We start from the raw sequence: 17211 nt of genomic DNA on the forward strand, positions 1-17211 counted from the left end.
ACACACACACACACACACACACACCACACAGAGGAGCTGTTAATAATACTATGAGAATTCATTAACTTACTCTTTTTTCCTACGCCCATGGAAAAAACTGGCCCATTCAAAGCATGTCTTTTTGCTTCCAACCCAAAAAATAGAGGGAATCCCAACTATGAGAGCCATGAGATACTTCATCAGGAAGAGGATCAGGTCTGGACGACTCATCTGAGTAACCTGCAGGGAGGCAAAGAAAATCATCTTAAATATGTGCATCCATTAAAGGCAATGATAGAAATTATAAACATAAAAGACAATGGTGAAATTGTTATAAATATAGTATCTTCATTTATAAATTTCTAAAAAATAATTTCCTTGGATCCTCAAAAGAACAGCAAGTACTCTTAACTGAGCCATCTATCTAACCCTAAATCTTACATTCTTGGTTAATTTTCTGTCTCCCTTTCAGTTTATCAGCGATACACTAGACATTCACATGTCTGTGAAACTGCCTATTCTCACCCTGTCAACTGTCACTTTGCATTCTGCTGGTAAGGGAGGACACACTACTACCATTTGTCTTACTTTGCTACCACTCTTTCACCTATCATTTTGTTTAACTTTAACACCGTCCATCAATAGCTATTTTCTTACATCAACATGTTTTAAGGATTCCCCAACCCCTCTTGATAGACTCCTCTTCCACCCCCGCCCCCAAGTCCTATGTTTGGGCTAGCTGTGCCTTTTAAAAGCAATGTGTAGTTACATTACTAAAATGTAAAGATCCTCCAAACGTTTTATACCCAGGCCCTTAAGCAGTGTTCAACACATGCTTGATACTCAATAAATCATATGTATTTTTGACAGTTTCACTGCATATCCCTGTAAGTATGCAAAACTCTATACTTAGACCAGGCTGGCCTCAAACCCACAGAGATCCACCTGCCTCTGGAAGGCTGGGATTAAGGGAGTGAGCCACCATACCTGGCTACTTATGTTTGGTTTTATTAGGAAGAAATTAATCAAAATTATTCAGTGCCACCATCCCCTTCGCAAGATAGCACTCCCTTTGTAGCTATCTATCTTCTGCTTATTTTTTGGAGTATTCAGAGTAACTTTCACAAAAATATTTTATCATCACTAACTGTGCCTCAAACTGCCCAAAACTACGGATTACTCCTTTTGGGTCCCCTTCCTTCCTAGATGGCATAATGCCCTTTGGATGCCTTCTCGGGTACCATATGCCAAACTTTTGTCTAAAGGCAGCTCTTCACTTCACCTTGAATGGACGAGGCACAGGGACTTAACTTTTGTTAGCATCCTAAAGTCCACTGTGTGCACTTCCTACTGTCGCTGGACAAGTGCCTCCCTTCCTCTAGAAACTTCTGGCCTCTGGCCATCTTTAACTTTGCACTCAATACTCCTACTGTAGTTGACTTTTACTTATCACTAGTATTCTGATTGTAGTTTCAGTTTTTTATTTTTGATGCTTTTTTGAGACAGAGCTTCTGGGTGTAGCCCTGTCTGTCCTGAAACTCACTCTGTAGCCCACACTGGCCTTGAACTACCTGTTTCTGCCTCACAAATGCTGGGATCAAAGATGTGTGCCACCATGGCCTGGCTTTAACCACACTTTTAATTCTGCCAAGTTGGAAGCCATTCTTAGCCTTAGGCTATCACTTAGTCACTCTCGCAGCTACCTCCCAAACTGAGGCTCTTAATTTTTCCTAATGTCCAACTGTATCGCTACACAGTTTTGAAGACTTTTCTCTATTCTATACTCAAGGCAAACTCTTCAGAACCATCTCTCACTTCAATTATTAATTCTTTCTTCATCCATGTTGACTTTAGGCTTTACTGTCATCTGCTGATTAATCTCTGTAACTCTGTATTTCACTTCTATTATGCTTAATCAGTTCTTGATATTCAACTGTCTATCTTGATTACTATCTTTTCCCTAAACATTGTTTTATTTATATTTTGAAGAATCGTAAACATGCTTTTTTTTTTTTTTTTTTAAATATTTATTTTATGCATATGAGTACACTGTTGCTGTCTTCAGACACCCCAGAAGAGGGCATCGGATCCCATTACAGATGGTTGTGAGCCACCATGTGGTTGCTGGGAATTGAACTCAGGACCTCTGGGAGAGCAGTCAATGCTCTTAACCGCTGAGCCATCTCTCCAGCCCAACATGCTTATTTTTAAGTAGCTAACAGGATCCATTAAAATCAGCCTATCACCATTTATGTTACTTGGGAAGGACTCCATGCTTTGATGGTTAAGACTGTTGCCTGCTTTTCTAGGTTTCCAGCCCTCTGCCAGGGTCTTACTTAACACAGCCATACCTTAACCTCCTAAAATGAGGACATCTGCCTACTAACATCACTGCTCAGTAGGAGATGAACACTCTTTAATAATATTTTCTACACAGCCCCTATTAAAATTTCTATACTCATCCCAAGAGTGCCTCCACTCTTGCCTTCTCTCTTACCCTCCTGTCATCCTTTCTTTGAGACAGGCATTCTACAATTTTACTTGGCAAATCTGGAACAAGATACTTTTTTTTTCTACATGAGTACTTCAGGTTCATACAGAATCAGTCACCTTTGTCAAAGTCTATTAATCAAAACCTAGTAAAAGAATATCTAGTTCAAAGCAAAGGCTTTGATGAGCACAAGAGGTATGCTTCATTGACTGCAGACAGGGTCTCAGGGGTAGTCATCTCTGAACATTAGCAAACATAGGACCAAAGTGTCTAGAAAAGTCTATAGAATCATAGTTATACTGATAAAGAGGAACGTTTTCTCTGAGCACAGTTTACAGTTTGTTTGTTGTTTTTGAATTTTGGGGGCTTTTGTTTTTTTGTTTTTTAGACAGAGACTTGCTATACAGTCTTGTCTGGCCTTGAATTCACAAAGATCTGCCTATGTTTGCCTCCAAAGAAGTAGAATTAAAATCATGTGTCGCTATGCCTGGGTCAATATTTTAAAATTTTTAAGTGTAAAATTGTTACTTGTATATTTAAAATTGATAAGGTATTTAATCAAGCCTTTAAAATGTTCTAGTGAAATGCTAAAAGTCCATAAAATAAAATGTATATTTGGTCATGGCACACATCAATATATGTTCTACAATAATTACATTGATGGGTAGTCTGTAGTATATGGTTTATATCATAAAATTTTTGAAGATATAAAGAAACAAAAAAATCAACTAGATGAAAAAATAATAGTTTTGTAAATGAACCAATACCTGTAATTTACAGAATGCATTTGTACAGATACCAAATTTATACACATCTCCCTACATAATCTAATATTCATTCTCTGATATGGTACAGTATTTTTATTTCTGAGGATCTTATTCTGGTCCAGGCTGCCCAGCCTATTGTGTAGCCCAGGCTGGCCTTTAACTTGCAGTCTTGTTAGCCTCCCAGGTGTTCAGATTAAAGGCCTGGGTCATCAACCTCCCATTTTTACTTATTTGTTTGGAGAGTTTCTCTGTGTAGCCCTGGATGTCCCCAAACTCAGAGATTCACCTGCCTCTGCTGGGATTCAAGGTGTGTGTCACCATGGTCAGCTTCAACGTACATTTAAAAAAACATCTACTTATTTCATGTGTACAGGTGTATGCCACTTGCATGCTTGGTTCCTACACAGGCAGCAAGAGTTCTGAGCCATTTCTCTAGGCATCTGTCTCTACAGGCCCAGGACATATTTTTTTCTTAAAATATTAAGGAACAAATGTATATTTCATAAAAAGTGATACATAAATAGTTACAACAATGCTTTATATATGTTCAACGATGTTTCAAGGAGCACTGCTGTCTCCTGTGTGCGGCTGGAGAGATGGCTCAGCATTTAAGAGCATTTGCTCACTTCAGCTCCTTGCGCCTATAATGGGGAGGGAGTCTCATAAACACCATATCTCCAGCTCCAGAGGATCTGAAACCCTCTCCTGGTCTCCTCAAGCACCCACACGTGTGGTAAATACTCACTCAGACATAAATAAAAATAAAGCTTAAAAAAGATACTTTGAAGTTTCTGAAAAGCCCTAGAGTAAGCAAGCTGTTTACCCCCTTCCCCCCACACACCTTTTTTTTTTTTTTTTTTTTTTTGAGTCCTTAGCTGGTTAGGGCACATTCGAGGCGTTGTCCTATAGTCTAAGACCCTCTTCATCTTTTATTTTTCTGTTCTGAAACAATGTCTTTTAATATGGGTTGCCCTTGAACCAGCACACATTCATTCTCCTGCACTCTGACTCCACTACTTCGCTTCTGTTTTTAAGACAAGGGTTCATTCTAAAGCCCGAGTTGGTCTTAAACTTGCCGCAGTCCTCTTCCTCTGCTTCTGGGGTGCATAGTACAGGGCGAGCTGCTACGTGTGCTTGGTCTTAAGCTATTGTTTCTCCTGCCTCAACTTCCCAAGCACCAAGACTACAGATGGGCATCACCATACCTTGGCTGGAAACACTTTGCAGTAAAATGAGAGACTAAATTTTACATCTAATTTTGTTTTTTTTCTCCATGATTTAAAAATCCATCAAACCAATGAACACGTGCATTAGCCAGGGGTGTAGGTATCTGGAGAGTTGGGAAGAGGGTCTCTACAGAGCAAGAATGAAGCAGCTAAGAAATAGGCTTCAAGTCACATTTGTTTATATCAACGAATGTCAAATGAGAGCTAATCAGAAAAAAAATATTTTAAATGTAGAGAGGCAATTTAATTCTGCAATACAAAGAAGGGCTGGAGAGATGCCTCACAAGTTAAGAGCACTGTTTTTCCAAAGGGCCTGGTTTGATTCCTAGCACCCACATGGTAAAATGCAACAATCTATATATAACTACAGTTCTTGGGGATCAGATCCCCTTTTCTGGCATTCCTGGGCACTAGGCATACATGCAGCAAAAACATTCATACATATAAGTAATAATAATAATGAAGAAATTCAAATAATACAAAAGAGTAGACAATGTGTAGTAACTTTAGAAAACAGAGCTGGGAAAGTTGTAGACAAGAGAGTATATTGGGAAGGAGGAACATCAGAGATCACACAGTTGCTAGAGTGTTGTGACTGGCAAGTACTGGCCTGAGCAATGTGTCTTCAAAACATCACTTGAAAAGTTAAATGCCTTGAACTTACAACTATAAGGGAATGATCATCTGAAGTTAAAATAAATGCTCATGGACTTTGAATAAGCCCTTCATTTTATACTTATAGAATCAAAGTATAGAAATGCAAAATGACCCATTTAAGGTTAAATTTATTTGCACCTTCAGTCATTCAAATTTTGAGTGTTATCATGTCCTACAGCAGATGAGTCAGAAAATTCTGTGTCCTTGTTCAATTTCCATTCTAGGGAGAGGCAGGGTAGACTGCTGCTACTACACAAGGAATGAGTAAATGTCAGGTGTCTAGGGGGCAGGAAAAAATAAAGCAAGGTCAGGGGCAAAGAAGAGAGCATCATTAGAATATGAAATGGGAGACAGGGGTTAGATGCGAGATCAGACTGGTCAAGGTCTCTCTCTCCACAGACATATATGGGGATATATTTTGGAGCGTAAGCATTTCAAACAGAAACACTGATAATGATAATCTTAAGAAAATGTGCTATTTTTGAAGAAAAACGAAGTGGCTAGTAAAGCTAGAGCTGAGCATGTAAGGAGGATGGCAGGAGACGCAGGCAGAGAAGGAGCAGGAAACAATGTGCCTGGTCCTGCAGGCAATGGGAATACAGATTTTATTCCGGAACAACCAGAATCCATTGAAGGGCTTTGTCCAAAGAGGCACCCACATTCATTTACATCTCCTGTAAAATGTAAGAGTGTATGCAGGAAGATGAATCAGGAGGCCACAGCAGTGAAGTGGAGGCTGTACAAAGCTGATGGGTTAAATGCAAAGTATGAGAGGAGACAGGGCTCAAAGATGGCTCCAAATTGGGAGTCTGAGCAACAAGGAAATGTAAATACCATTCAGTGGATGGGAGAAACTGGGGGTGAGATACAGGAGTCAGGTTTTAGGAGAAATATTAGGAGTTCTAAATTGAGCTAGGAAACATCACACAAATGGGCATTTTGGAGCTTATAGACATGCCTAAAACATGGGGAGCTTAAGACTATCCAGAAAGGAGGGGAGAAAGAGAGCACAGGCAAGAAATCCTGTTTCTAAGTTCTTTCCTCTAGTGTCGTACGCTGTATAGCAGTCTCTTATCAATCAACACTGCTCGCATATCATAAATGCTTGAATTAAAGGGAAGGAGTACGAAAAACAAAATCAGCAATACCCAAAGCAACCACCCAGTCTTCAGTCATATAAACAGCACAGGAAGAAAGGAAGGAGAACAGACATGAGCACTCAACAGTTTGTACCACAAGATTCCAGTTAAGTGCAAAAATTCCAGGGGTGACAAGTCAGCGCCTGTGGATGACAAGAGTTTTAAAAGCAAGACAGTGACTCAGAAATACGTAGTAGGAGTGTTGGAGCAGAAGTCCAAGACACAGAGGGAATGGTCAAGTGATCTGTAAAGCAAAGGACTTCCCTTCTACGACTGAGAAAGAGGGCTGGAGAGTGCGTTATCTGGTTATACATCATAGAGAGCACGGAAATACTAAAGGTAGGTAGTATATAAACAATACACAGGGCAAAGGCCATCAAGTAAGTGTATTTAAATAAAAGGAATATATGTTCAGTTTTACTTAAAACAACCTTATAATGAACCGAATTGTTTAAAAAATATGTGAAAAATAAGTCAATCCTTAACTAGCAAAGGGGACAAGAGAAGCACTTAATTTTTTTTTCTTTTATAAAAGTTCCTGAAAATGTCAAGATCTTTCTCACGTTATAAAATATCATCTGTCTTGGTTGTGTTCCCGTTGTGGTGGTAAAACAACCTTGGAACAGAGGGTTTATTTTAGTTAACAATTCCAGGTTATAGCTTAGCACTCCAGGCAGGCCACAATAGCAGGACTGTGATGGGCAGCCACGTCACACCCACAGGCAGGGCAGGGAATCCCTGACTGCATCTGCTGCTCAGCTAGTTCTCTCTACTTTCACAGTCTAGGCTCCAAACCCATGGTCTTACCCAGAGTCGACTGTGTAACAATGCCAATCATCTCTTGTAATTAAGATAACCCCATACCAACATAGCTACAGGCTGACAGGATCAGGGTCACCCCTTGTTGAGACTCTCTTCCAGGGTGGTTTCTGAAGAGACTGCATCAGGTTGACATTCAAAACAGACAATCACAGAACTCTAACAACTCAATTCATCTGATCTACTTCTTTGTCTTGTCATCTAGGAAACCAAGGAGAATCCCAGACAAAGATGACACCAGCATCGACCTTGATTACTACTTTTTTTTTCTTTTTGTGCAATAGCCTGGCTAGCTATAAATAAACTCTATGTATTATCTTCTAAACACTGTCTCCACAATCACTCTAATTTTAGCCAATAGTACTGCTATGTGGCTTTAAGCATCATATGAAAAACATTCACTAATATCTTGGTTTTCCTATTTAGATTCATAACCTAACAAAGCCCTGAGGTTCAAATTCTTTTGAAGTAAATGGGAAAAAATTAATCATATTAAGGAGGGAAGGCCTTGAATAAAAAGGAAACCATCTAAGATAAAATCACATTACTTGGTGGCCTACACTGTTGAGACTTTGGCTTTGAACTAGGTCTTAGCTTTTTCCTTACCAAGAAAAATCTGTATTTTTCTAATGGAGGTACATACTGTGTTGAATTAGCTTTTATTTTTTAAAATAAGTTAGTCACAAAACACCGACTTATATCAATCCTATACTCAAGTAAAGCCTTATGAAAATAAACTGTTAATCAGGTTTAGGTAGCCTGTTATGCATGTAACACCAAGGAGGGCGGATTCCTTTGTTTGTTGTTTTCTTGAGAGCTGAGGATAGGACCAAGGCCTTCTGTATGTTCAGAAAAATTCTCTACCACCGGGCCACACCCATAGCCACCAGTTCTTGAATAGAAGCTTCCAGTTACAACTTTTATATACTTCTTTAATTACATTATGCTGCTTTATCAGCCTTTACTTTTATTACTCTTTGAACAGTCAATTACTTGCCCTACTGACATGAAAGCCCATTATAATGCTATAGTAATTAAGATAATGTAGCACAGAGAGACGTCAGGCCTCGGAACAGAGGGGCAGCAAGCTCTGCTGTGAATTCTTCATGTCTGACTAAGGAAGCAGTATAGAGCAGTGGAGCAGGGATGTAGTCAGGAAACGCTAACTGCTACCTGCACATCAGGCACGGCATATAAACTGTAATTTGTTCCTTTCAGGAGAGCAATGGCTTTAAATTAAAGAAGCACAAGGCTGGGCAAGTAAAGAGCTGTTAGCAGCTCACTCTTTCATAGTTTTGTTTCTCCTCTTCTCTAAATCTTTATTCTCCCATCCTTGGACCATCAATTTATTTGTGTCACTGTGAAAAATGTATAATAAAGTAGGATTTCAACCTCCAGATTTTCCTTCAAACACTGAAAGGAAGGAAATTAATATAAATTCACTTTTCAAAAATTTTAAATAAGCTTTGAATTTCTAAACAAGAGACTGTCATCTTAAAGTAATTACTTCATACAAAGTAAGAGCAGCCAATGTGGCCAACTGTAAAGTTCTACAACTTGGGTTCTAGTAACTTTTAATGACTGCTGTGTTACTACTCACTGTCAATCTTTAAGTAAATAAAAAGTGAAAATTCATGATTAAAGAACAAATCTGCATCTTACTGTTCAAGTCTTCAACTTCTCAAGTAAGAGGTCAGAGGCAGAGACAAAGGAGAGCAGAACATGCCAGCTGATTCAGAGCGAGATGCTCAGCAGGGCAGAGTCTCAGACGTGATCCCCGTGTATCACCACCTGACAGATCTGTCATGCATACAGCAATATAGACTATACCCCACAGAAAACTGCCAAAAGCCACATTTACTTAGAGCTCAAAATGAGAACAAAAGCAATAAAGTTATCTCAATTCTATCATCCTCTGCCTTGCTGGCAGTATGAAGAAGTTATATTTGATCATGCAAAGGGCAACACCCTGAACTTTCATCCAATTTTACATGACTGGTGTTGACCATCACTGATGTTACTGTCTTACAGCAAAGAATGGCTAGAAAGTAGGAAAACAACACTGTCCACACAGATCACATAATAATAGATGAAGTAACAATGAAAAACTACAGAACTATCATAATCTTGGTGAGCCTAAGGATGAGACTCCTCATGCATAGTGGAATGATCATGCTCACACAGGCGGAGTGTAATTTCTCTCTTAGATTAAGAACTACTGTTTTGCTTCCCAAAGAAATCACACAAAAAGTAAATTAGTTTGCAAAGTTTTGTCTTTTTCAAATGCAGACTAAAAGAGGGAGAATTAGCTTGTTTTTTACAGAACAATAAACCAAACAAGAGCTCTCCCTTATCAAACACTGTCATAAATCCCTAACATCTTCCTCAGCCTTGTTCACAGTGCCAAGGATAGAGCAGGCTTACAAATTACATCTTAAAGCTTGCCCGACTCTGTACAGCTTCACCATTTACAAACAACCGACCAAAAGCACTTGTCTGTAAATCTAAACTTTTCAACTTCAGGATCTGATGTAAGGTTTTCTTACTCAGAGACATTTAAATTTAGCTATAAAGAGCTAGAAAGATAAATACAATCTTAGTACACTTAACAAACTTTGTAATTTTTGCCATAGAAACTTTAAACTGGGGCTGGTGAGATGGCTCAGAGGGTAAGAGCACTGACTGCTCTTCTGAAGGTCCTGAGTTCAAATCCCAGCAACAACATGGTGGCTCACAACCATCTGTAATGAGATCTGACTCCTCCTTCTGGTGGGACTGAAGACTTATTTATACTTATTTATAATAATTAATAAATCTTTGGGCTGGAGTGAGCCGGGACAGAGTTGACTAGAGCTAGGGGGGTTGACTGGAGAGAATAGAGGTCCTAAAATTCAATTTCCAACAACCATATGAAGGTTCACAACCATCTGTACAGCTACAGTGTACTCATCTACATAAAATAAACAAATCTTTAAAAAACAAAACTACTTTAAACTTTTTTTTTTTTTTTTTACCTTTAAGGTGTTTTTACTAGGTATTTGCAGTTCTGTTTGTTGTTGTTCACATATTTTTTTTTTCTGGTGAATGTTAAAAAGTATTTTGTGTGTGTGTGTGTGTGTGTGTGTGTGTGTGTGTTTGAGACAAGGTTTCTCTGTGTAGCCTTGGCTGTCCTACTCTATAGACCAGGCTGGCCTCCAACTCAGAGATCCGCCTGCCTCTGCCTCCCAAGTGCTGGGATTAAAGGCGTGCGCCACCCCTGCCTGACCAAAGGGCTCATTTTCTAAGGAACTAAAGACAGGAAGAACTCACACATGATGCTGCTTTAGTTTTGGCGGTACCTGACTCACAGTTACTTCCCGCCACTGGGTTACGAGCTCCTTAAAGACAGTGGCTGTATCTTAATCACTCCTACTTTCCATAGCAATCATCAACATGCCAGGAGAGTAGAGATATAATAATTTTGAATTAGTGAGCTTTTCAAAAGGGAAAAAAATAAGTTGTAGTTTATGGTAAGGCAATTTTCAGATTCATTTAATTTTGCATGTGAGCAAACTTTTAGACATCTTGTAAGATTTCGGAGCTCAGACTGGGATGTGTAGCTCATTTGGTAGAGCACTTGCCCAGCACGCAGCATCTGGGTTTGAACCCCAGAAACATCTAAACTGGGTGTGACAACATACATCTTAATATTAGCACTTGGCAAGCCAAGATAGGATGATTATGAATTTAAGGTCAGCCGGGCGTGGTGGCGCATGCCTTTAATCCCTGCACTTGGGAGGCAGAGGCAGGTGGATTTCTGAGTTCACGGCCAGCCTGGTCTACAGAGTGTGTTCCAGGACAGCCAGGGCTACACAGAGAAACCCTGTCTCAAAAACCAAAAAAAAAAAAAAAAAAAAAAAAAGAATTTAAGGTCATTCTCCACCACTTAGTATATTTGAGGCCAGTTTGGGCTACATGAGATATTGTCTCAAACAAACAAACAAACAAGCAAATTAGAGCTAACAAAATGATAAACAAGTAATTGACCTAAAGACACAGCTTCTGAGTGATAAGGTCAAAAGTAGGAAAATACCCTCCACAACATCAGTGTTCTTGCATAGAAAAAGGCATAAAATATTAAGACTGCAAGCTTTGAAGTCAGGCAGTTCACATCTCAATTCTATCATTTACAGTATGACTTTAGTTAAACTGTTTTTCACACTTAGTTTATTTTGTAAAATTATCCTTGGGCTCCACTGTCAGTCAGCCAACACCAGAGGTTGTCCTCTGGCCTTCACATGCATGAGCACATACTGGAAAACACACATACCCCTCTCACATGTTTATGTACGTGTATACACACACACACACACACACACACACACACACACACCCCTTGGCAGCTACTACAATTATTAAGCTGTATTGCTGATATTACGTTAGCATAAACTACCAAAATTTACTTCCTTTAATTGGTACAGTGAAACTTTCAAAAACTACTAGGAATAAACTTTACCAACATGTCTTACAGTGATATGTAAATCAGTTTATTTATGTACAGTGACATAGCAATATTAAACTATACTAAATATCTTAGTTCCATTATCAATAAAATGATGACCAGAGTAAAGACTGAAGGTCTGCCGGCTTCCTTGATAAGTACCACCTGCTGTTAGGAGCCCCTAACACAGCACTGAGGTTACATGGAACAATGCTTGATGCTGAATAGGGGCTGGCCAATCACAGCCTGTAGGTGAAGTCACTCTTCAGTAAGTAAAACTTCCTTGCAACATTTGCCTCCTTGCTTATGACTGTATTTGCAGACACCAAGAGCTAAGCACTGGGCCACCAAAGCCCCCATATTTATTACACTTGACCCTTTATAGAAAGGCTGCAGTACCATTTTGTAGATCATGATAACTGCTTTGAAAAAAAAAAACAAAAAACCCCAAAACAACAAAAACTACCAAGCATGGCCGCACATGCCTATTACCCAAGCACTTGGGGGATAGAGACAGATCAGGAGTTTAAGGCTAGCTCTAGCTACACAGCAAGAGTGAGATCTAGCCTTGCTTCCTGTCTTCATAACGCAAACAAAAAGGACAAAGTTTATCCACCTGGCATATCTATACTTGAGCTCATAGCTTAAGCTCTTTCGTGCCATGGAGACCGTAACAGCAGCAGCTCTTATCTTCACTCTTCTTCTTTAACAGAAACTAAAACATTTTGAGAATAAATTTATTGAACTTAGAAGTTACAAGTGAGACAGCTTCCACCTTAGACTCGTAGATACCTCCATCAGAATATGAGAAGTGCTATACATTTACAAGATGGATCCTTCACTGTCCTTCATGGTGTAAGAAGAGAACTCCCATCCCCTCATAGTCCTTTCCTAAGTATGGCTGATTCCTTTGAAGCTGCCTGGCAGAGGGAAAACTCCTATTAGAAAATGAAGCTAAAATCACAACAAATTAGATTTAATGTCATTCTATTTTTATACTTTTCTGAATCAAGACTAGATAAACAACAGATGGCTCGTCTTGTGTGTCTGGAAGGGTAAATGGTGTTTGTTGTTCTATAAAAATGTATCTTTTTAGATTCTGCAAATGGTTCTAATGCTAACGGCAGCCTGAAGTAAGCTGCTTGTACGATGGCAACATAGTTTCTATGACAGAAACAAAAGCACCAGTGTCGGACTCCCTGGGACGTACAGCACTCCTTGGTTAGATGAATCACAGCCTTGAAAAAAACATATGCTTTAGAAAATTAAAGTTTGGAAGAAAATCTGATGATTATAGCAGAGAACACAAGAAGAATTATATACTTATCCTAACAGTGAAATTATAGTCTACAAAAGACACTCAGGTAAGAGATTAAAATTCATCTTGTTTAGTCTTCACGGCACTTAAAAGGTAATATATTATCTCCTTATATGAATAATGGTATACAGTTGGTATGAATTCAATGTTTCATTTGTCCTGGCTACACTAAAAAAATCTATTCCAGGATTATCAATGACTTTTGAGAAATATAACTTTTATAAAATGTTTCAAATCTCTTAAGACACACTAAAAAAAAAGGAATTATTTAAGGAAAAACAAACAAACAAACAATACCCAAGTACCTGGGAAATTACATGACACCCGCTCTAGAAGTAAATGTCACTACTTTAAAAGATATTTTTAAAATTATGTGCATTTCCCATAGAGGGCAGAGGAGTCAGATTTCCCTGAAGGGCAAGTGTGGGTGCTGGAAATTGAACTAAGGTCTTCCACAAGAACAGTACACACTCTTAACGACTAAGCCATGGCTCTAACACCTTTACTCTTTTTCAATTGTGAAATAAGCATGACTGAGTAAATTTAGGTCTAAATATTCTTTTATTTACTTTTAATTTTTGGAGACAGTATGCCATATATCCCAGCCCAGCCTTGAACTCTCTAACAGTCAAGAATGACCTTGAACTTCTGATCCTCCTGCTTCTACTTTCAGAGTAGTGGGATTGCACTAACAGTGGGTTTATATGCTGTTCAGGATGAAACCTAGGGCTTTGTGCTTCCTAGACACTCTACCAACTGAAACATATCCTTAGCCATAAATAATACTTTTTACAGTGTGACCGACTACATTTTAAAAAAATAAATGAACATTCTTGAAAAAAAAAACAGTTGGTACAAGTGTAGGCAGTGAAATTCCATTTTCAGGAAGAACATTCATTTCAAAGATTTTTAAACTAGCTTATATTTAGCTCATTTTATTCAAATTATAAGCTTATGTACATGTGATTTGCATTAAATCCAATTGGTATTTTAAACAATGTGATAAATTACCTCACAAACTGATGTTTTAGATATCAGAGGCCAACTCTACTATTTTTTTTTTTTTTTAAGAAGCCAGATCTTTTTTCTTACTTGTTGTGCTTTGTGTGTTATTTACGTTCTCACTGTGTAGACCAGGCTGTCCATAAACGCTAGTGCTTGGATTATGGGTGTGAGCTGTCCCACCGGGCTTGCAATGTCAGTATTTTTAATCAAGCACATTCAAATGCTATTTAGTCTTTCTACATTACCTGAGGCAGCTACCCCGTTACTGCTTAAAACACTTTAAAAACCATAAGGTACAACAAATGCTCTGGATTTTTGCTAATTGTTAATGTACTTGGAATGGCACACTTAAATATGCTTAAATGGGACTTGAGTGTAGCTCAATTGGTAGAGCATCTCTTGTCCCTTCACTCCTCTAGCAAGCACAAAGTCCTGAGTTCCATCCCTAACACTTTATAAACTTGGTCCTTCTTGGCTACATAGAGGGTTTAAGGCAAACTTGGCCCACATAAAATACTGTCTTAAAAAGAGAAAAAGAAAGTAAAAGGGTGAGAGGATCATAACATGTATTTTTACACTCACATGTGGGCAGCCTTGTAGTCACTGAAGTGTAGTATGAATAGGTCACTTTTGCTGGTTGGTCTCTTAGCTAATGTGACTGTGTAAGCCACATAACTCCAAGTGCTTTAGAAGGAAGCCATCTTACATACTTTATGAGGTTACTGTGAATACCAAATGTCATCATTGGCTTTTACCCACCATCAAGTCAATAGAGCTCTTGAATTCTTTACAGTACTTCACCCTTTTAAATATATCAGATTCAATTCATTTACTCAAGTGAGATTAAAAATTATGAAATCACAAAGGAATTCATTAGACTGCTCTATTATTTGAAGAAAACAGTTAATATCAATATGGAAGAAAAATTAAATAACAGAAAAAATTAAATATATGCATACAAGTGTTCATAACTGTGAGATGTGAATGTGCAAAAATATCCCCATGGAGCTTTAGAAAACATGGAGCAGTCTTACAGTAATCCAGAATGGCTACTCTGGTCCCTGTTGATGAGAATAATGGGGAATCTGCAAACAGTTCGCTAAGGATGGGCTGAAGCTAGAGTCTGTATCAAAACCTCAGATGGGAAATAGCAGGTTTTAAAACCACAAGTTGGCAGAGTGTTCCGTGGTCTACCAGCCTTACCTGACACTGGCAGAAAGGCTGGAAAGAGCTACAGAAAAGTCAGTGAAGACTAATAGATCCCTCAAACAAAACCAACCAACTTTCACTGTGAAGATCACTGAGAAAATTGTTAAAGTACAAAGTTCTGTTCCTGCTTCTAACGACACCGACCCAGAAATAGAAAAAAAATTTCCCTTGGAATCCTCTTAACCTGTGGGTTACAACCCCTTTGGGGGTCAGACATCCCTTTCACAGGGGTCACATGTTAGATATCCTGCTCATCAGGATAGCAGTAGCAAAATTTCAGTTATGAAGTAGCAACTAAAATAATTTTATGGTTGCAGGTCACCACAACCGAGGAGCTGTATTAAACAGCTGCAGTATTAGGACGGTTGAGAACCAGTACTCTAGACTTTTGGGTTTTGACCTGCCTGAGGAACACCAGATTGCACTCCTCCCCTCGGATGGAATACCTCTCATGATAGTAAGCAAGAGAGAGAGCCTGAGAAGCTGTAGAACCTGGACCCTGTGCCCTCACCTATGAAGATGCCCTCTCCCCATGGGACTCAGTCTGCTGCAGCCTCCTGCCAGCTCTTTCCACCCTGAATATCGAATTACTACCTGTTTGTTATGATGCAGATATTTAAGCGTCTTACTCCTTTATAGTTTGCATATGTTATATTAATAAAACATTTATGAACCAGGCAGTGGTGGCACACGCCTTTAATCCCAGAACTGGCAGAGGCAGAGGCAGGGGCAGGGGCAGGGGCAGGGGCAGGGGCAGAGGCAGAGGCAGAGGCAGAGGCAGAGGCAGAGGCAGAGGCAGAGGCAGAGGCAGAGGCAGAGGCAGAGGCAGAGGCAGAGGCAGAGGCAGAGGCAGAGGCAGAGGCAGAGGCAGAGGCAGAGGCAGAGGCAGAGGCAGAGGCAGAGGCAGAGGCAGGCAGATTTCTCTGAGTTTGAGGTCAGCCTGACCTACAGAATGAGTTCCAGGATAGCCAGGGCTACATAGAGAAACCCTGTCTTGAAAAAAACAAACAAACAAAACAAAAAACCCAAGACAAAAAAAAGAACAAAAACCAAAAAAACAAAAAGAGCAAAACAACAAAATTGTGTGTATTGAAAAAAAAGTTTTAGAAAATCTATCTATGGAAAAAAAAAGATCAGATTCAACTTACATTAAAACTTAAAACCAAAAACCAAAAAGACTCTAAACAAACAAAAATTCCAAATTACAAAAGCCTGAAGAGGCAACTCACGAGAGCAGTGAGCAAAGGTAACAAACAGGCAAATCACAGGGGAGAGGCCACAGCCCGACAGGCACATAGACATCTCATCTCATCACTGATACAGGGATGCAAACACTGCAGCAGACCTTCTATGTCTGATACCCATGGAAGGGAGACAAATGTCTGAATGTAAATTAAAATAGTTGAAGATTCAAAAGAATCCTACAATGCAACAACTGCAGACTCTGGTAAATAACCTGTAGAGACCAGGACAGTATGTTACAAAGGATGTTGTGGGTTATGGATGAAGAAGAAATGTCATTTTAAAGAAATGGTAACAGCAGTGCTGGGGACACAGCTATGATGTTACCACAGTCAGTGCTCACAGATGATGAATGACAGTTTCTCCTTTGCTTTGTGGTATAGTCTTTACTTTTATCTTTGTAAGAAATATTAGCTACTATCTTTAAAACTAATCATTTATAGGCTAGGGAAAATAATAATTGAACTTTTATTGATTTTCCTACCAGACTGGCTTACTAAAACGTCTTAATACAATCTTCAGACCTGAAAGTAAAAGAAAGAGGTAGCTGAATCACATTAACTGCTTCCATATATATATATATATATATATATATATATATATATATATATATATATATATATAACCTAGGATTCAATTATATATCATTTTAGGGCTAGTAAAGAAATCATGCTTAGCTGTAAGGCAGTCTCTTACTACATCAGAGCAGGAAAACTGTCAATCTCAGTGTCTACTATCAGCAGTGACTGAGGCACACCCCAACACTGTTGCTATTTCTTTAAGATGGCCTTTCTTCTCCATCTCTGTATCCACATCCTTACTGATATCATTCACTAATTTACAGAATATGCTCTCGAAGAGTTCACCAATAGGAAGAAA

General features: G+C 38.9%; 1 protein-coding gene and 1 pseudogene across 1 annotated transcript in view; one reads left to right on the plus strand and one right to left on the minus strand.

Moving 5' to 3' along the window:
- Fzd3 (frizzled class receptor 3) overlaps window positions 1-17211 on the minus strand; it is a 64496-nt gene that overhangs the window by 13110 nt on the left and 34175 nt on the right. The window contains exon 5 of the mRNA XM_021203562.2: window positions 71-219. Within this exon, the coding sequence (XP_021059221.1) occupies window positions 71-219 (149 nt within the window). The remainder of the gene's footprint in view (window positions 1-70; window positions 220-17211) is intronic.
- On the plus strand, window positions 14927-15710 carry LOC110325681 (annotated as a pseudogene).

The sequence above is a fragment of the Mus pahari genome, chromosome 8 (genome assembly GCF_900095145.1).
Source record: "Mus pahari chromosome 8, PAHARI_EIJ_v1.1, whole genome shotgun sequence".
Taxonomy (NCBI): domain Eukaryota; kingdom Metazoa; phylum Chordata; class Mammalia; order Rodentia; family Muridae; genus Mus; species Mus pahari.